The 21,318-nt window shown below is 36.7% G+C and overlaps 1 protein-coding gene across 2 annotated transcripts; it reads left to right on the forward strand.

The window, feature by feature from the left end:
* The first annotated feature begins 1,099 nt into the window (after positions 1–1,099).
* On the forward strand, positions 1,100–20,399 carry MYOZ2 (myozenin 2). Of its 2 annotated transcripts, XM_052814141.1 has the most exons (6): positions 1,100–1,273; positions 1,833–1,936; positions 7,266–7,435; positions 10,705–10,834; positions 12,589–12,772; positions 19,968–20,399. In XM_052814141.1, the coding sequence occupies exons 2-6, from the start codon at positions 1,861–1,863 to the stop codon at positions 20,197–20,199; spliced, it is 792 nt and encodes a 263-aa protein (XP_052670101.1). In that variant the 5' UTR covers positions 1,100–1,273; positions 1,833–1,860; the 3' UTR covers positions 20,200–20,399. The 2 variants fall into 2 exon arrangements, with proteins under 2 accessions (XP_052670101.1, XP_052670110.1); XM_052814150.1 differs by lacking the exon at positions 1,833–1,936 and having other exon boundaries at positions 1,117–1,273.
* Positions 20,400–21,318: the final 919 nt, after the last annotated feature.

Raw genomic sequence — 21,318 nt, forward strand, 5'->3', positions numbered from 1 at the left:
ACAGCAGTAGGCAAATTCTGATAGTGAGGATTCAAATTAACACCTCTTTGGGGCAGAGACATCTAGGTCTCAGAAAAATGTTTTGCAAAGCTAAGCCTAGGAATAGAAAGCTTGAGGAAAAAATAATGCAGTTTTTTGGTTGAACAGGCAGATTTTTAGGACATTGCGTCAGGCACATCCATTTTATCTGTCTCAGAGTGCTTCTTGCTTGAAAAGTTATGCACGTTGTGTGGAGGTATTTTATTACTCTCCAGATTCTATTTACAGTCAGAATTCCTTTCTCCTGTCATATCAGGATCCAAGCAATTTTCTGATCAATCCTCCAAGCCAAACAAGACTATAATTTTCCATAAGAACAAGAAACTTCCTAGAACAAACCCAAAACCGAATCAGAAATACAAAAACTTCATCTTGCTTTTCCTGCCCCATAATTCAGCTAGCTGCATTCAGACAGGAGGGTAAGGGGGGAATGCTTCCTTCTGCCACTGTTTCTTTCTGTCAAGTTGGTTGCTGTCATGAAATATTTCTTTGATAAACTGATACAACAGTATCCTGGAATGCTGAATATTACTAAGCTTCAAATTACTGCAGGTTTCTGTTCCTAATGCACAAAGAAAATTAAGAGATTTTGAATAACAGTTTGTGAGGTGTGCGCTTGTTGAGCAATTACTCCCTACCACATATAATACTGAAAAATTTCTCATTTCTTTTTCAGAACAGACTTTGTATATCAGCCATCTGCCACTGGCTTTAGCCATCAGCTAGTATTGAAGCATGGTTTCATCTTTCACTAAAGGATTAGTCCATGCCATTCTCATCTGATATAGTCTTGCCCATCCATATATTTAACACCTTATTTTTAAATGTCTCTTTCCTGGTTATAACATGGAGATTATTATTCTCAGAGGTGATGAGGAGATGATCTCTATGAGTATGAGGGGAGCATTCCATTAAATCTTCCAATAAGCTCTGAAAGGGATATAAACTGTCTTTGTTGTGGGTGCAGTTGAATCTTTTCTGTTCTCTTCTTTCGCCAGGAAGATATGAGTGGCTGGAGTGTTTGATTCTATATATAACTGGTTGATGTCAGCTGGATGCCAATCCCTTTGAAGAGGATCAGCCCCCAGTTTGTCTCGGTACTAGGTACCATGCAGATCCAAGCACAAGGGTAGAAACCATCCTGGACCAGGCAGGTCATCCCCATATATAACTAACTCCTGAAGCTTCAACTAAAGGGTTGAGATCGCTTTTTTCTGCACAACAAAACAGTAGGGTAAGTGTATTGTTTCCTGAAATATTTTGACATTGTCTGTCCTACAAACTGTCATATAAAAGACGTTTATGTAACCTCTTGACTCTGCAATTAAAAAGATGTTTATTTTTTTACTTAGTCAGAAATGCACTTTCTTTAAAGATGCCAGAGCATCTCATTTAGTTCCTCAAATTCTTTATTAGATTAAGAAATGTCAAAATGTAACATTTATGAAAGCATAAACCAAGATGTAATTAAAATATCAGTTATGAATTTACATCTTTTAATATAATGTGTAGATGTGAGAAGGCCTAGACCACTGACACTGATTTTGCTACAGAATTTATGCAGCCAACTCAAAAGTCCATTCCTTCAAATCTTCTATCCATCAGAACATGTCCTAGCATCTGTCTGCAAGCAAGAACTGCCAGTGCATTTTGGACAATTAAAAGTGCAGTATTCCTAAATCAGAAATAACTAACTTCACTATTCAGCCATTCTAAACAGGCTATTACAAATTAAAGTTGGCTGAATTGTGCAAGCTGGCTCAACAATGTAAAAATGTGTTGTTTTTTTTCAGCAAGGAAAAATCGTATCAGAAAATCACAATGTTATCACATTCTGCCATGGTCAAAGAGAGGAAACAACAAGCATCAGCCATTATGGATGAAATACACAGAAATGGTATAGCGTTGAACCCAGCTTACTGTATATGCAATGTCCTCTAGCCCTCCCTAATATATTTTTTTAATCATAGAGTTTAACTCTCTTACAGCTTTGTCTCTGGGTGTTTTGCCATAAATAATCTTGTGGGAGTATCATGCTGCCTATGGTAACTAATCCTTTTGTAGTTGCCTCTTTTCATTTGAAAGCTATTTTCAGATGAACAACTGCTGTGGAGGAATGAAGTAATCTAACAGCTGATGTACATTCTGCTAGGATAGCCTTTCAGAATATTATTTGGGGTTAATAACATTACTTAATTCCATTTTAAAAGGCTATCATCTAAGAAACATGCTGATCTGTATCCTCTTTTTTTGCTCTGTTTCACTCTGCTTTTTTATATGAATGATAAAAAATTTTGAAACAAATCCTTACATCTCTGTTCCTTCCTCTCAATCTCTGTAACTAACAAATTTTACTAGCATTTGGCAATTCTCTCTAATGCACAGCCACCAATTAATCTTATACGAAGAAATTTTACTTTTCTGTTGTTGCACTGATGAAAATGCAGACACTTATGAGAAGGTAGTTTGATTTTCTAAAACAAGTTCTTAAAATTACACTTCTAGTGTGACACCGTAAGAAGCAATTAACTCAGCTAGGAATACAAATCTGCTTGGCTTTCATTAGGTATGTGCTGGATGCTTTTGGAGATCCTTCCAATCCTCCCCATGAAGCCTTTTTTACCATCTACATAAAAGATAAATTTTTTAAAAGTTATAAGCACCCCACAAGCCTCACCGAAAAAAAAGGGAGCACCATTAATATTTAGAATTTATGAAAATTATACCACTCACATAGGATAAAACACTGAACATTAAATTGCAGTATTGAAAATCTTTCTTGTGGGCTTTTGCTCTAAAGAATTTGGGGATGGTTTCCGTACTCACTCACTGACCACTGCGATTGCATGAAGAGTAGGACAAGAGACATAAGGTTTTTAGAAAAAGAAGCTACGAGTTTCAGTGCCTGGTCCTAGTCCTTCTGAGATTTCCATAGTTTTTTTCTGTAATTTCTATTCCTAACCAAATACTTCTTTCCTCTTTCCATTCTCCACTGAACACACACTTAAGTCAGACTGCCCTTACAGATTTCATTACAACTCCATTTTTTTTTGGTGTTGTAAACCCTAGTACTATATGTGCCTGAAACAAATAGCCTGTAAGCTCTTCAGGGCAAAACCACAAAAAGTCGTTCATATGTTTGCTTGGAACCAGGCATTTCACATGGTAAATGTTGCTACTATTCATAGTAATACTAATAAAACTACCATACAGTCCTTGAAATCATTGGCGTTATTGGATAATCTGTGCTGATGCTTGGCATTTGCCTCACATAAGCTGTCCCTTTTTATTATTTACGTATTATCAGATTTGCTGTCAAGTTTAGATTCATACACATAGACATGACAGCTTATCCTACAAGATATGCTGTGGCATGTGGCCACTGAAGGCAATACTCTTTAAGTGTACGTTCTACATTTGCATCTTCTTTGGATGCCTGAGGTATTTAAATGCTGAAAACAATATGAAATTCCATGAAATGTGTGTGATAAAAGTCTGAAATTTATAACTGTACAAGCTCAGTGAAACCAGTTAAGAAACAGAAGGATAACCAAAGCTGTAATCACACAAAGTATCTGCTAGTTCTTTGGGACCAAATCTGAACAATTCTTGGAAAAATCAAGGAGAAATCTGTTTTTTAAATGGCTAAATTCAACTCTATTAATTTTTGACATTTTATTTTTCCCCTAACTATTAATTCAACAAGCTTAGCCTGAGATCTGGAAGGTGAACTGCTATCTTTCTGGGTTTCGCACCGCTATTAGTAATGATGGTCCTGCGCCTGGTAATTATGTAAAAATTAAATACACTGTTTCAGCCAGTCTCACAGACCTACGAAACTCTCCACTGTTAACAGAGGTAAACATTAACAAAAGATTCTGTTTATTCCAAGCCCCAGTAGCTTGAAATGACACACAGAAAGCATACCTACTGCATTTTTATTTCAGCCCCTTTTTATTATAATGCTTTCAGGTAAACAGTGAATATCAAATTCTGTGTTAAAAGATATTCATAGCAGAAACAGTTGTTGATAAAATACAAAATCAGCCAAGTTTTTACCAGTGTCTCAAAGGTTACCAATCTCTGGGCAAGACTGGTAATGACTGAAGGTCCACATCTTCTGTTGGTTTGTGGGACATGACTTTGTATTTTAGAGAAGTTTGACACGTCATAAAAAGCTGCAGGAATAGACACTAACTCTAAGCCCCCTTACGGTCTCAGAAGAGAGACTGTAGTAATAAATCAGCATGTGGGTATAGTGACCTCCCCAAGCCCTTGGTTTTTCACTAGCAGACTTGGACTTATCATAGCATTTCTAAGGCTACTTGATAGAGTAGTACATGTATGTAAATACATGTGTTTAAGGAAGCCCTTGGAGTTCATCAGGTTAGCCTACCACTAGACTTAAGTCTCATGTCCAGTTCTATACTATTTCTTAAATGCATTCTTCAGTAGCTACATGATTAACTATCTTTCATGATATAGTTAAAAAAATCTTATTTCTGATACTACAACAAACATACTATCTGATATTCATTATTAAAATTTATAATCCAGACTAAGGTATTTAGAAGATTGTAAACTGCAGGATTAAAGGGGGATTAGGCAGTGAATGCAGGAGGAACTATATAAATCATATTTAAATACAGTCTGTTATGATTTTAAGTGCAGGACAGGAAGGACTTGGCAGGAACAAATTAAGAAATTAAGCTAAAAGGTTAAGATTAGGATTAAACTATGAATTAAACTTCCAGTATTAATTTACAATGTCCATTTATGACATTGATGTTCTCTATCATCCTCCAAATGTCCTCTTTTACTCATTCTTCATCACCTTTTCTGCACTGACACTGAAACAATCCTTAGACACATCATAAAACTAGACAGATGATTAGATTTTAGTTGGCAAGGGATTCAAATGAACTTCACACTTATGTTTTTGGGATGCTGCCTGGATACACAATAGTACACAACTGTGGGTTACAAAGTACCTTGGAGCCTTCAGTTAACGTTAACAAGAACAGGGGTATGTAAGGGAACAGCAAGGCCCAAAACAGATAACATCCAGCGTGTCCCAGAAGAATACTGATCGGTTTGGACAGAGAACTGCAATCACCTTGGCACCCCAGTCTCTGAGGATGTACATACTACCCACTCTGTGTACAAAGAAGAAAAGCTTTTTCCGCAGGAAAATGTTGCTGATTTGAAGGGTAAATTTCTTACTCCTTACTAGTAAAAAAACATCCAACAGTCCATACCTGTACAGTAATCTTGATAAATGATAAAATCAAAATATGACTTGTGGGTCAAAATTTCAGGCCACAGGCCAATAACCAGTGCACTTATCTCAACCACAGAGCCAAAAACCCACCACTATCTGTCACTGATATGGCTACATTGGGCAAGCTGAGTCATTTTCTTCCATGTTAAGAACTCTCTGTTTTGTAGTTACCTCCTAAATAACAGAAGGTTGTTAGGATTCCTTGTGCATACTATTTTTAAAGCAGAAGTGCATGCTCCAACTCACAATACATTTAGCTTGCTCTCGCTCCAGTTAAATCTATTGTAAACGTTCAGTTGAAATCAGTATGAACAGAAGTGGATCAACGGTGATGCACTCCAGGGCCCACAAACTTGTTTGATTTACTACATGGAAAACTCTTGTATATACATCTTTGGCTAAATATTTCATATACCTGTCTCAATTAAGTTTTCCTATATGTCAGCAGATCACATTCGTTTTCCAACAAAGTTACTAGGAGACATATGCCATGTTGAACATGCCATTTACTCAAAATGACACCCTGCATATGCAATATTAACTTTGACATTAGGTACCTTTTGCAGTTAATTAATTTGTAATGTTAATTTTAAACTGGGCTTCCTGTGTGCTCACTCGGGAAGCAAGATACAGTGACTTACATATAATTTGCTTTCATTTCATTTTAATGCATTAAAATATATGTCAAAGTTCAGAATTTTAAATCCTGTAGACCATAAGAATAGCTGAAGAATAGAATGTCTTATTATTAAAGAAATGACAGAATGTGACTTTGAATAAGTGGATCAAAGAAACATACTAGACCATTGATATAATCCTCAAAGCACACTGCATCTTCCTATCTTTCTTCCTGAAGTTTATGAACAACTGAGGAGAACAATTTCAATTAATAAAATGATAAATATTAAAATAAAAGAAAATAAGTTTGTTCAGTGTTGAAGTTACTGTATTCTGAGGTTTAAGCTTTATCTATAGGTTGAAGTCATCTAGTGAGAGAGTTCAGTCACGAAGCAACAGCTTGCTCATTGCTACCAGCATCCCAGTTTCCAGAACATTACCATGAAGATGACCAGCAGAGTTTCTGATATTCAGAGTTCTCCATTTACAGACCCAATTATCTCCCCTTCCCCTGCTTATACATGTTCATTTTCAAATCCCCCAGGATTTGGTGACCCAGGAGGTCACTAAAGACAAAGAAGGAATTTTTCCCAACTAGCAAATAAAGTAATACTGCATCTAGTAATTCAGTTTCCTCTTAGAAAGAATGAAAAAGAAAACATTCTAAATGTATCAATTCCTAGAAGGATATTGTAACTCCTTGTTAGGGCTCTCATTTTCAATACCTTGAGCTTTATTTTGAAAGCTTCTTTAAAAATAGTTTTAAAATACTATTTAATAGAGACTTTCTAAAGCAAACTTTTCTTTAAGTACAAAACTTGCCCTGGATTTCAAAAGCAAACAGAATATTAAAGAATAATTGAAAATAAAATGTTTATAAGCAATAAGAAACTGGTAGGTATGTTTAAAAGGGCTTACCTGCTCATCTGTCCAATGCAGGACACAGAAAGTTAACTGAAGGTTTGATGTGGGAACCCTGGGGTCAGATGGAATTTTGTTCCTCTTTCAGCAGAAGCCAGTTTTTACTAGTCTGCTATTAAGATGGCATGTAGGACATTCTAGACCTGATTTTGATAACAGCTGAATGCCATTCAACTGAAGTAAATTTCGAGCTTGAGGTGCTTAGCATCTTCAAAAAAACAGGTTTGTGGTATTCAATACTCTGCTCCAAAATTTTGGAAGAATGATTAATTTCACTAACACTATATGAAGCTATGCTATGTGTTAGATAAGTATGTATTAACATGTTGTTGGATTTCAGGTGTAAGGTATGCAATATCAGGCATTTAAGAAAAACAGAGGTATGTATTTATTCATTGTATTGCAGTCTCACCCAGCTTAAACCTTGGAAAAAAGGTCAGCACCCCCAGAGATATCATGGTAGAGGAACTATCAACACTCAGCAACAGAGGTGCAAGACTCTTCAAGAGACGTCAGCGGCGATCTGACAAATACACATACGAAAATTATCATTACGTAGCAAACAAGCCAAGAAATGTGAGTATTTTGTAATGACTTATTAATGAAACACAATGAGACTAGCTTGGGTTCCCTTGGTGCTCACGATACACATTGTGCATGATTTATTTGTAGTTTCAGGAAGAATAAAAGCAAAATCCTGTACTAGAATGAGGCTAACATGAAATAAGCCATTTCTATTTTATTGAGCTCCTATACACAAATAAAAATCTGAACACTGTAATACTTAAGGACATCAGATTCAAAACATTCTCATTCAAATCTAATTCAGGTTACTAGCAATCAGAGTTCTTATCCTGTAATAATTGGCTCATTGACTATTGAAAATTAACTAGTTAATTTAAAAATTAACTAGTTAATGGTATTCCAAAGGTTGGAAGAAATGAGTCTGCTTCATGCAACCAGTAAGTATTTTTATTAAAATTGGTTGGTGGTCTCCACGTGGTTCCCAAGCAGCAAAATGACTCTCACAACTGGTACTAATACACTTCAGGCCTGCCTGCCTCAACAGGGAGAAAAAGGATGGAGCTTGTCACTGAAAGACAATTATTCTTCGAACTAGTCCTTCAGGAACTGGGTTAAAGCATTAGTGATATTTGGGGAATCCTCATGGCAGGAACTAAATGCACCTGCCATTTGTCACATCTGTGGCCTTTGCAAAATATTTAAACCTTTTGCTTAACCTCTGAAAATAGGGACAACAACATTCATAAATTTTACCTAACTCTCCAATGTGCTGCAAGGTTTAATTATCTCAACATGAATACTCCATGCCCACTCTAATACAGCACGAAACCAGCCCCTCTAATTCCAGTATTGTATTAAATTCTGCTTCTCAGTTACATGTATGCATCCCTGCTGATTTCAGATACAAAGGTACATGACTAAAGAAGCAGAATTTGTCCCAGTACTTTTAAGCTGCTTTGAAGATGAAAATAAATATGTGCTACAAAAGTTAATTATTATTAATTAACCTGGGAAATATTTTTTGTAGAATAGCAATTCTCTTTCCCTGAAGCTTTTACAACTAATCATTGCATAGGTGGTCCTGTGATTGTGTTAGGATCCAGCCCCTACAGAATCCATACAAAGACTTTGACTCAATTCTTCTTTAATCTTCACTTGGAATAAGAAAAATAGTAACTATGTGTAATGTATTGTTGTGATATAATCTAAAGTTTGCATCGGTACAAATAGAAAACAATTAATTTATTAATCAGAACAGCAAAGCACCAAAGGGCTTACTCCTATTATGTTTAATTTTACTAAAATACACACACACTTGTAAATTAATCAGAAACCATAAAATGAATGCAACTTACTGACTCTAAGAAAACTTTTTGTCTAGTTGCATCTCATAACAAGGCTTTGGGAGCAGACAATAAAAGACGCATTTGCAATTTACCATTGTCCATGCTAACCAAAATGTTGAGGGATCTCACAACAGTCCAAGAGGCAATTATTGGAGCTGAGTTCAATATTTCCAATATCACAGCTGAAATGTCTGAAATATTTTTGTTCCCTTCTTGAAGAAGATATTCTCTATGCTTTGTTGACTGTAAAGGTAAATGCATTTGTAATTCTGTGGCCTTTACATTTCCCATACAAAAAATTAACTTTACTCAGGAAGAAAAGTATGTCTTAATATCCCATGTTATAGAAGAAAAACTTTTACGTTTCTTTTTTTATGGTGCAGATATTCCAAACTTCTTTGGTCACTCACTAAACAGAAATTAAATTACACAGGGATCAAATGGGATCATGTTTTCATAAATCTGCCTTTTTAAAATAAATCTGCACAAAAGAAATCCCACATAAAAATCTGAATAACTGTAGTGAACACCCAAAACTATTATTAGAACACTATTATTTAGAAGGCCATATATGAATACCGTCCCCCCAATTTCTCCCTCTATTGTGTGTTAGAAGCTACACAGATAAATTCTGAGCACACCATCAGTCTCCTCAGAATTTCTGTATCCAGTTCCATGCTTTTGCTACAAAGTCTAACAGATCAGTTCCCCTCTAGTCTACTTCTTCCCACAAAAACACACAGAGTACACATGCTGTAGTCAGTATGACATTCTGACATGTGAAAAAATGATGCCTTTCTGGTTTCTGCTCCGTTCCCTTAAATGCCTATTTAGCCACCACTGGTGTTGTCTTCATCATCTTTATGATTCTGCCTGCCAAAATTAATCTTTCTAACATACCTCAGGATGGCTAGAAAACATTCTGCCTTGATCTTTTTTTGTTTCAAGTTTAAACAAGTATTATTTGTTTGCTTTCCTACTTTAAGAAACTCTTACTCTGAAACGGTCTATATTTAAATTGCTTTTAGCCTGTGTGTCATAGCTAAAATAAGACACTGACTTCTTATGAGACTCTAATTCTATATTTATGCAACAATGATTAAGCCTTTGGATGTTTCCTTAGAACTGATGACCCGATAGGAGGGTGGAAAATAACAGCATATCATAAATCTCCAGAAAGTGACCTGTCCTGAAGTTGTTATTTCTATTACAAATAAAGGAAAAGAAAATCCCAAACAAAAGCAATTCAACAAATGCAGTGAATTTTCAGCTGATGTGGGAAGAGACCCTTTGAAGTATCAGTGCTTTGAAACTCAGAGCAAACTTGCCAGATTTCTTGAATCTTTGGGTAGCAAGGGTGCTCTGTCTGGCACATAACAGCTTCTAGTGTCTAGTGATCCAGGGGACACATTTTATGGGAACCCTGCCAAAGTGACCAGATCTACTCTTTGCTGTGAACCACACAGCCCACATGCACAGGTAGATTTTGTGGTGATTGGTGTAAGCAGCAGATGGGATGAACTCTCTTCATAGACTGCATATCAATATTTAAATTTCCCAAACTTAGGAAAAGGTCAGACAACTCAGCTGGATGGTTACAAGGCTTTAGGATTCTTGATGTAGCTCACACCACCTCCAATCCATTCAATAAAGCATTCACACACTTGTAATACAGACATTTAAAATTGTGCTGGGATATCATTCTTAACACTGAAAAACTATTCATTTTTGCTTACATAGACAATGTAAGAGAGTTGTGAAACTACGTCATCTTCCAGCTAACAGCCAGAAAATCCTGGGGAGTGCTATCTAGCAAACAGGGTACCAAAAAGCAGGACAGTATGCCTTCGGATAGTATACCCTGGGTCACATGTCTGGGCTGTAAGTTGGAGTATCACTCCAACTCTCAACAGAGAATCACAGAGGCTTTTTTTGCCTGTTCTGTCAATGATATTTATTTCTATCTGAATGCAGCGTGGAGAGCCCATACAGAGCATTAAAATGGATGGCCTCAGTGTGGAAGGAATTCCCCAGCATGCCCCAATGACACCTCCTAATACACCTGATCCCCGGAGCCCACCGCATCCTGACAACATTGCCCCAGGTAATATGTGAGTTTACAAACATTAAATATATTTAGTACTCATTTCACAGCAGAGGAAGGACATCTTTATAAAATAGTATCTTCAACAAGAATTTGTTAGTGGACTTACTATTAGGCATTGATAAATTTGAGTCAGATAACTAAGCAGAATCTCCCACAGAAATGGAAAGTGATGCTCTTCAGTTGCTTCTGTTCATTTTTAAGGATTTGATATGCCTTTTGTACTACTTCTCCCTAACCTGAAAACATACATTAATATCAAGAGAAAATGCTCCTATATTTACTGGTCTTATAAACACTGAGAAACAGATCCTCAGATTTAAAACCAGATTAATATACTGATTTTTCTTTGCCAAACTTTTGTTTCTAATATGCAATATACTGCTCAACAGTCTGAAAGTTATCAATTGTAGTTTAATTACCCATAAATGTAGATCTGAAGTCACTGTAAGTTTTGCTAGAAACCTTCACAGAGGAGTAACTTAAAAAGGAATTTGCCTCTGGCTGCATAAACTGTTCTTTTTTAAGTCCTTAACTGTGAGGGTACTGTTGTCTTTATTTAAAGCAGTGAGCTACAAGAAAGCCTTATTTTGTATTCTTTAAAGACTAGAGAAGGCTAATTTGTTTTAATTAATTTATTCAGTGATATAGCCCTTCTTCCTGTTTATGAATTATCCATGAGCAGACTGTGTTTTTTACAAATTCATTCTTTGTTCAGAATTACTCAATGCATGTTTTGTGCAGACCTCTTCTAGTCTATGTAAACTAGGTCAATGCTACTCTGTTAGTGACTGCTAAGACTCTGTGCATCCATTGGTCAAATACAATGCGAACAGAGGTAATTTCCATTGCTAAGACATGATAGAAATCTTCAAGCCTTTCTTTAGGCAAAAAAGGTCTGGCAAAAGGAGTAGATATTAAACCACAGAGGGTTTTTTTAGGCTTATAGAAGGAAACAGCATCAATTTCAAGAGCTAGAGGTAGTGGGAAGGTAAAAGGGTAGAATAGATTTCCCTTGTTTTTCAAATAAGTAGTATAACTCATATAATTGGATAATCCCTTGCTGGTTTCAATTCTTCAAATTGTATATTAAGGTCTGGCTCCCCACCCCCATTTATTCCTGCCATATTGTACTTGGCTTTAGAAGAAATCAGACTGAATATGGAATTTATTTATTCAGTAAAATTCTGATCAGAGCCTGATCCTCAGATGATTATGCAGAGAAAACAACTGATTCTTCACTTTTTCAGATAATGAAAGGGACCAGAGAACCAAGTAGGTAGGACATTTTAAAGCATCTAAGGCAGAGGCAAAGACAAAAACTCCACTGTAATGGCTGTGATCCAGCTCCTTTTAACACTTTTGGAAAGTTTCACCCAAAGACTACAGAATTATCTTAGTTTTAACCAAAAGGATGTTTTTAAGATCTTTTTGTTAATTCAGCCGAAGGGCTGTGTAGCTATAGTGTGGTTTTAAACAAATGCTTATAATGATAGAAACAAATTTATATAAAACTAAAATAAACTTAGCCTCAAAAGAAGGTGGAAGCCATTGCAACAGTTATCTAAAAGGCTACAAATTTCCCCTGCCAGCTTTCTGTTTCTGTGTAGCTTTGGCCAGGTGACTTGAGCCAATTGTTCATTTTACCTAACTGTGAAACGATGGTATGTTACTTCTTAGTTACACAGGATGGTGGTAAGGAACCAGAAAACACAAACTATTATTACAATGGTTTTGCCATGATTGCCTTGCAGGATATTCTGGACCACTGAAAGAAATTCCTCCTGAAAAGTTCAACACTACTTCTGTGCCAAAGTATTATCAGTCTCCCTGGATAGAAGCCATTAGGGATGATCCAGAGCTGCTGGAAGCTTTATATCCTAAACTTTTTAAACCTGAAGCAAAGCCAGAACTGCCTGACTACAGGAGCTTTAACAGGTAATTCTGAATGGACACTGAATTTTACAGTGCAGAGAAAAATTACTATGAAATTAAACATTTCCACCAGCTGTAAAAAAACCCTACCACCTGTGTTTGCAAGTATATGCACGAACATGAACATGCACACAGATTACAAGTGGCAAACAAAGAGTATTAAGGAGGAAACTAGTCACTCTCTAAAGCATGGACCCCAAATTAAATTGTAGAACCAGGAATGTAAGGTGAATTGCTGAAACTAAAGAAAGAAAGAAAGAAAGAAAGAATCAGAATCCAGTGTCCTCAATAAATGGGAAACATGCGCTATAGCAATGCTTCAAACTCCTTTCAGTATTTCTGTTACTGACTTCAGCAGGTACAGGATTGTGAGATCTATCAGGGAACCTCTCAGTCAAAACTTTGTTTGTAAGCTGTATAATGCAAACCATTCTTTTTTGTTTTTTTAATACAACCCACGTGGCTTGTTTTTTAGGCAATGATAGTACAATGAACTTTATCCCTCAACCAGTCCCTCATGCCAAATAGTTAGCAGACTGCATATTTTATTGCATTTAACATTTTTTATATCTTCAACAACCTTCACTAACAAATTAACAGATAAAATATTACAAGCAGACTTAAAAACATTTAAAGTAGAATGGGATCTGAGACTGAAATCATTTACATAGTAACTAGTATATTAAGGCTTTCAGCAGAACTTCTAGATATATGGACAACATTGGGTTTTGAACTATTCTGAAAGTTTTAAAATACATTCTTACTTCTGTCTTTTGCTTTCATTCATACCATTCACACTATCTTTATTTATTGAAGTTATGGACAATTTTTCTCTAAATAACCCCTGCTGAGTTCCAGACAGCTGAGCCAGACCAAAACCCTTCCTCAAAACACCAGACAGCAATCTATTGAAAAAGAAAACGGCTCATGGCAATATAAACTTAGAGAAAAATAGCACAAACATCACTTGTGTTCCTGCCATTGAGATGGGCCTCAACTGTGAGTGCAAGGACTAAAAAATTACACAATTCAGCATCAAAACTGGCACTGCAGACACTACACTAATTCTGATTTCCTAACAGCAATATACATCGCGATTTTAATAATTCAGTCTGTGTGGCACACTCTTCTCAAAAGATAGCAAATACAAGTGAGAAAGATGTGCCACAGCTGCATTTTAGAACAGTAATAGCACAGTTATGTACTATTGTTATTGTAACTGAAAAAAGAAACAACCCAATGCCAAACCAACACAAAAATGCCAAAGATACATATACATGGATAGACAGAATAGGTTCTCCCTCTCACAAGAGAGATTCTGAGCATGTGAGTCATTACTGTGAAAGACAGAATCAGCCAGGGCAGAGAAGCCCCATTAATAGGGACATGTGTCTTGAGATGGTATCTGATGGTTTCTTTGTGGATTTTTAGCTGCTTTGTGGTCCCATATTCTGTTAGTTGTCCTCTGTACAACACTAACTGTTCGGATTTCTTTCTATGGCAGAACTGTGGCTTACCACAGTCCGAATTTCTTGAACATATGTACTTTCATATAAGGGAAAGGTCAATATTCTCCCTTGTAATTGCCATAAAAACCTAAAACCTGGCACATAAATCCAGATCCAGACTGTGAAATTGGTAAATTCAAAACACAAGGCATACAAATATAATCCATGACAACTCTCCTTTTCATGGAAAAAATCCACATCCAGAAGAAAACAAAAGGATGCCTGGTGGACCTAGAAAAGCTGTTACATACAGCACACTCAGATTTATGTTTTCTAGTGAGAAGGAGTAGATCCAAAAAGAAACTGAGAATTTGCAAAATTGAAATTCAAGATACTAGCCTCTTGGAGAGGATTTTACAGCCATGACTTAGGTGTCTACACTCAAAAATGCACAGGAGAGTGGGGGGTCTGATTATGGGATTTAAAACAGACAGCACACTGCATGCCAAGCTAACCAACAGAAAACATTACAGAGAAGGCTAAATGTGACTTAAATTTATTTGGTAAGGCCACCAGCACCTAATTCTGTCTGCCTGTCTTCAGGTCAGGGCTAGATTAAGGTCTTCCTTTCCAGAAACAGAACAGGGGTCACATGTATTCTTTTAAAATTTTTATAGACAGTTAGGTTCATTTTTTTCAAAAGAGCATTTTCCTAGAACGTGGCCAGCCTGGATTTATTACTACAGGAATGTCAAACCCCGAGGAGAGGTGTAACAACCTAGTTTCTGGCTCTTCCATGGAAGAGGGGGGTACACTCTTCACTTCCTGTATTAAGACCTGTGCCATAGTACAGAAAATAATAAAACTCTTTGGGCTAGAAGGAATAAACATCTTTCTCTAGCTGAACAATTAAGAAACTGACTTGGGGAAAGAGAAACCTGGGCCTACATCTGAGTTCCCAGATCTTTCAATGCACTTTAATTACTGCTTACAGTAAATTAAACAAACAGATTTAGGAGCAGAAAACAGGACCTACACTTCTCTGCTGTTAGTTGTGTGGCCTGATGTCTAGGCTAAGAGTTCTACTTGTCTAATCCAAGTAATTTTTTATTTCTGGGTAGCATTTTTGCTGGAATACTGTATGTGAGCAGTGAGGTCCACTCTTATAAAGATATACCCTCAGACTGAAGAGAATCCAAATCTCTTGCAGAACAGCTCCAGTCACAGACATACTATTATTTGACACAGAGGTTCAACACTAACAGCCATGGATTTTGAGTGAAAGTGCCTTGATGTGCTATTTTGCTCAAAGCTTGCTGCAGCAGCATATTATGTGTGTTTTCAAGCATGAAAGTTTAGGCAAAGGATTATTAATTAGAGAATCACAGATGAGCTTTGGTGTAAGATAGGTGCAGCTGCTAGTATAGCTAAGATAAAGGCAGATCTTAGCATTTGTATAAAGAAAACATTAGGCATCTCGGGAATTTAGCAGCCTATGGGCTTTGCGTGTAAAGTATCTATATCTCTTTGGACTTCTGTGTCTTGATCCTACTAAGTCATTCTGTGCATCTAGGTCACAGCATCCTTGACTTCTTTAATTGCAGTCTTGGAGAGAAAGCAAACTATACTGTATTCAACAATTAAAGTGTGATATAATGGCACCGTTTTGTTACCAGTGAGGATATCAATCAAGACCTTCTATCATGCTCCATCATTCAATAAAGTGCAATTATGTTTGTTCTCCTGCAAAACACTGGTACAGTCATCATTAGTCAGGAAGGGCTGTGTTTAACAGTAAGTGCGATGCATAGGACTCCCAAAGGAAACAGGCCTGAGATTGTTCCCAGTTCATTCAGTGGTATCTGTTAAAATGACACTCAGACTTTACAAGACATATTCAGGTACCTTTCAGCTTTCCGTGTTACACAACAAACTGTAAAAGCAACACAACTTTAGCAGCTAGGGACCTCTGATGTGTTGGAACAGACGTACACATGCATGCCTTAAAAGTATATTCAGCACTAAACAGCATTCAGATTTTTTTTTTCCGCTGCCAACAATGAAGAGGCGACTCCGGACCCTGTAGCAGTGCAATTTGTATAATAGTAGCAGAATCAGAACTAAAGAATTCATAGAGGTATTAGTTGGGGTCTAGTATGCATTTTATGCTGCAGGGATCTTGCAATGCTGGCAGGTCAATGAAGGAAGAAGCGGTGGCAGCAAATGTCAAGCCCATTTGCCTTCCAAGGCAGGGCTTTCTGTGAGACACCCAGAATTGGGTTCTGAGTATCTCTGAATAGACTGTTCAGACCTGGCTACCCTTCCTCCTCCTGGATGAAAATGAATCTGTGCTAGCAGACAAATACTTCAGAACAGAGCCATGCCATCTGATTTCTCTTGGAGATTAATTCCTATTAGGATTGAAGAACTATTTACTGGTGAAAAATTTTCTTGTCTCTTACCAGTGTGGAAGCACCTAGTAATCATCTGTGGGAGTGACAGCATGAATCTACATTTGTTGAGGAGTTTGTAATAGTAGTTAAATTAGTACCTTTATTCCATCTGCTTTCTTGGAGCTGGATAAAATTTCAAAGGTAGGATTATGAGTAACATACAAAGCACTACATCTTACTCACGTAAGTCAAGCAAGTCTGACTAGTTCTGCCTCTCCTACCAGACAAATTCTTGCGCAGCTTTCTCAATTCCCAAAGACTACTGTATCAAAAAGTCTACAGGAATCCAGTCCATCTGGACTGGGCTCTGTTGTTATTGATTAATGGATTCTGAACTCTGTTGTAAAAATGCTGAGATCCAGAGCCTCGAAGGAATTTTGGGTGCTAACTTGAAATGATGTGAGATTAGTGGAAACTGGGTGTTTAGCCAGATCCTTAGCACCTAAATAACTCTGTGAAATTGGCATTAGCTCTTGCACTAAGCTACCATGAACCTCTGAGCATTTTGTAGGGTCAGGTCCTTTGCTCCCATGTCTCCTTTTTGCACAGAATTAGCAATAACCAGAATGTTCTAAGAATGAGTCCCATTTTAAAATGTGAAACTCACATTTTTTGTAATTATGTAAGAGAAGGTGCTAATCCAATACAGTTAAAACATTTCTTCAGACTTTCCCAAATAATCAACTACAAGTAGTCTCCTATGTTGAGACAATATAATGTTCAATAAGAAAGACTGCAGGGGAAAAAAAAAAAAAGAAGCCCTGCTAAAACAACAGCTAAAAGTAAACGTGGTTGTGCCTGCTATTGTTAAATCATGCACCTACTTTTTAGGAATATGCAAAGTGAATATTAAACGATCTCTTATAGTTCCTGGTGCCACTTCCTATGGCTCTGAACCAACATTTCCGCCCTTACTATGAGCAATGACTACTGGAATTTTTTTACACGAGTTTTAGGCTTCTACACAATGAGTCAGACCTCAAGTGATACAGTTGATGTGCACACAACAGGTCATTACAACACCATGTTGTCAGACAAGTTATTGCTCACAAAAATATACTGCTGCTGTAAAGGAAAATTAACATCTATTAGCCAATTACTGTACTCCCCTTTACGTCGATCATCACATGCTTCTGCCTAGCATGCAGGAATGCATAATTCTCTGAGGCCAGACTGTATAGCAACTACATGGGGTTTTTTTCCCCACAAAAGGTATCTGAATTTCCATAGAACACCCTCCTGTTTCTGTTACCTACAGAAACATGCTGTATTTAAAAACCCAAAAATACTACAAAGAGAAAGTTTTACACTATAGAATTGTTTTGCATTTTATACAGTTATTATTGTTCTGTTCATATTGATTATCCTTTTAATATACATATTGATGAGAATGAAATATTACAACAATGTGAGAATGTGTATCTTAATTAGAGCAGCAATTAAAACAACCTTTATTATCCTGTAAGATGTAGATCACTAGATTCACTCTGTGCCAATTACCAAGCAATTATTTTTAATCAGTATCATACGGTATCCAATTTGACATTGTGACCTAGAAGACAGTTTCACAAGAAAAGCTTGATACCACAGGCAGTTTGTATAAAGAACTTCCTTTGACCTCAAGAGAGTTTAAGGCCTGGACTGACTGCTGCTACAAAATCTTGTCTTATCTTCATTTGAGAAACAGTTTTAGAGCTTAATCCAAAGCAGCGCTTTTCTCTCAATAAGTGTGCACCCCCAGAACTTTCATGATTTTTTATATCTTACAGGACTGACCCTTTGGAGTTAACACCATCCCCTTCAACAAATGCTGTTTGTACTGAAATTCAGTGAAATATCTGTGTAATGACACAATACTACCATTTCTTTTAGGTCACAGATTAATTTTTCTGAATTAATCTCTTTTTTTTTGGTGTATGTGTACTTAATTCTCCCTAGGTTTTGTTTTATCTATAGTTACCTTGCTGAAAATCCTAGTCAGATATTCAAGTGATCTCTTTTAGTTCCTGTTGGTATTAATTTCTCTGGGCTTCTGCTATAATACCTGGAGCCACCGGAAATATATTCCAGCAGATCTGTTGTTTTGTATCACAAAACCTACCAAGGCTGGTGAAATTCCATTTGAAAAAAATTCATTTTTGCATGCCACTACATATCTAGCTTTGCAGAAATCAGGTGCTCATGTGTAGCTGAAAAATCTGACACTCTTAACTGGCCAAAATATATCCCAGCAAAGTTATGCAGCTGATCAAAACGCAGAACACATATAATAGTCTGTTTGGCCACGTTTCCTTATACAAAAGAGTCTGGAAAAAGTGACAGAAAAAGTCGGGGGGGGGGGGGGGTGTTCAGCCTAGAAACCTGCAAATATAGAAGAATCATGGGAGGTATTTGGAAATACTGTTGTTTTAAAATATTTGCAAATGTATGTAACAGTCAGTTCCTGCTTAGTACTTCTTATCTTTTAGTTTCTCAGGCTTATCGCCTGGGGGAACATTTACATTTAAATAACATGAGAAATACTGGCTGAAGACTAGGGGCCAATTTCAGCTAGTGTTTCAAGGCTTAGTTACATAAACATTTTCTTCAGAAACAAAGCTGGTGTAAGAAGTCCTCACCCATTCCCCTCCTTTCCAGAGCCTGTTGTCTTTGGCTGTTCTTTTCTGCTTCACATTACGCTTTACCGCCTCCTCGCTTGTATTGCTACAATTGTTTGAGCATAATGATACAAACCAGATTGCTGAAATAATTTGGATTTTAACATGCTCCTTTGTTTTGAAGGGTCTTTGTTTAACCCAGAAGTGACCCAAGTTTATAGCACAACCCACATACACTCTAACTGGTACAACAATATGGTTTTGAAATACAGTGTAGTGGGAGGAACAAGCAACTGGGGATAGGAGAAAATGGGGTGAGAACTTCCTAAACTAATTACCTGCTAGAGAGAATGTGTTGAACTATGTTTTCAGATTTATCAACTTATCACCCACAAAATAAATTTAGTAACTGTGACTCACCAATGACAAAGTTTTCTTGCAACATTTTTTTCCCTTGGCTTTTCTGTCCATTTGAATTTTGAAGTCAGCTGAAGGCTTTATCTAAGGGAAAATAAGGCAGATCTTAGAGTTTGCCAGAAAAACAATTGGAATACTTTTCCCAAAAGCTTGAAATTGTAAGCAAGAAATTGTACCAAAACTGTATCATTAAAATAGCTTCTGTTCTTTTCAGCTCCTGGGAGGAAAAGAAAACAGGTATTTTTAAAATTGTATTTTACTTTTATTTCTCTAATATCTACAGAGTTGCCACTCCCTTTGGTGGTTTTGAGAGAGCATCAAAGCTGGTTAAATTCAAGGTACCAGATTTTAATCTACTGATGCTAAATGATCCCAGATTCATGATCCTTGCAAACCCTCTTGCTACCAGAAGATCCTTCAATAGGACTCCTAAAGGATGGACGTCTGAGAATATTCCTGTAGTGTTCATTCAGCCTTCGGATTCCAACACCGTTCCAGAAACAGAGGACCTGTGAGAGAAGCTGCACTTTACATCGTACAAAATGCTGAAAGCTGCACATCCATGTATTTTTGGTCCAAATATTACTAAAGGCTACTGACAAAATTTTTCCTTGGCAGCTGGAGTATAAGTAATAGTGTCTGATGCAGTGTCTCTTTTCTGGCACCTAGTTTCATCTGTAGACATAACATAAATAAAGTAATTTGGCAAATATGACTGAGATATTTTCTATTTGTGTTTACATGTTCTTCTTTTACTTTCTAAAATCTCTGCTCATCATTTAAGAACAAGTGTATTAAGAAAAAATAAATGACACTACTATCAAGGGATTTGATTTGATAGGTATGCTGAGCAATACCACAACAGTGCACTCAGTGCACTCCAACTACTGCCTGGTCAAGATAAGCTCCGACAAATCAACTTTTTTCCCAACCATGCTTTCAGCCAAAGTTAAGAATTTTGTCATTACTTCAGTGACAGCAAGTTTAGGCCATTTTCCTCCTTTCTGACTCTTACTCAGCTTTAATTACGGACATCAATATCCATGTCACCCAGATTTGTTTACAGAAAATGTAGTAAATTTGGCAATGACAAAAATTACATAGTGTTATGAAAAAGTACAGAGGTATTTCCTGGATAAGTCTACAATGTTTGTGTTAATCACAACTAAAAAACCCACCAATGACTGGTTATGTCAAACATACCAAATTAGTACCACTGAGCTATGTTACCACAAATGCTTTTGTTACTAGAAAGAAATTTCATAGATGTTTTCCCCTATAGCCATAGTATATACTTGGACTTAAAAGCATGCGAGTTTTCTTGCTCGCGACAGGCTGGCAAGCTCTGACATTTTAGAAATACAAGTATCAGACTCTTATTAAGCATCCATAACTACACAGGGGGCAGGCCAAAATCAGTAAGAGGGTGCTAGTTTTCAGTGTCATTTTTTACATTACAACTACATTCTAGTAAGAGCCAAGCATCTGTTTAATAATTGTTTGTTTCTAAATGCTTTCATGTTTGAGAAGTATCCAACATCTGCAGGTTGCGTATTCTAATACACAGTTTAGTTTGTATGTGTTTTGAAACAGGATACTTCACTTCAACCAGTAGGCCACTCTCATATACCCTA

Source organism: Harpia harpyja, chromosome 2, assembly GCF_026419915.1.
Source record: "Harpia harpyja isolate bHarHar1 chromosome 2, bHarHar1 primary haplotype, whole genome shotgun sequence".
Lineage (NCBI taxonomy): Eukaryota > Metazoa > Chordata > Aves > Accipitriformes > Accipitridae > Harpia > Harpia harpyja.

Excerpts from the sequence above, each read along its gene's own strand:
- MYOZ2 (XM_052814141.1), top strand. The coding sequence starts at position 1,861 with ATGTTATCACATTCTGCCATGGTCAAAGAGAGGAAACAACAAGCATCA. Across the intron at positions 1,937-7,265 it reads GGATGAAATACACAGAAATG|TCTCACCCAGCTTAAACCTT; the intron begins GTATAGCGTTGA and ends ATTGTATTGCAG. Across the intron at positions 10,835-12,588 it reads TCCTGACAACATTGCCCCAG|GATATTCTGGACCACTGAAA; the intron begins GTAATATGTGAG and ends ATTGCCTTGCAG.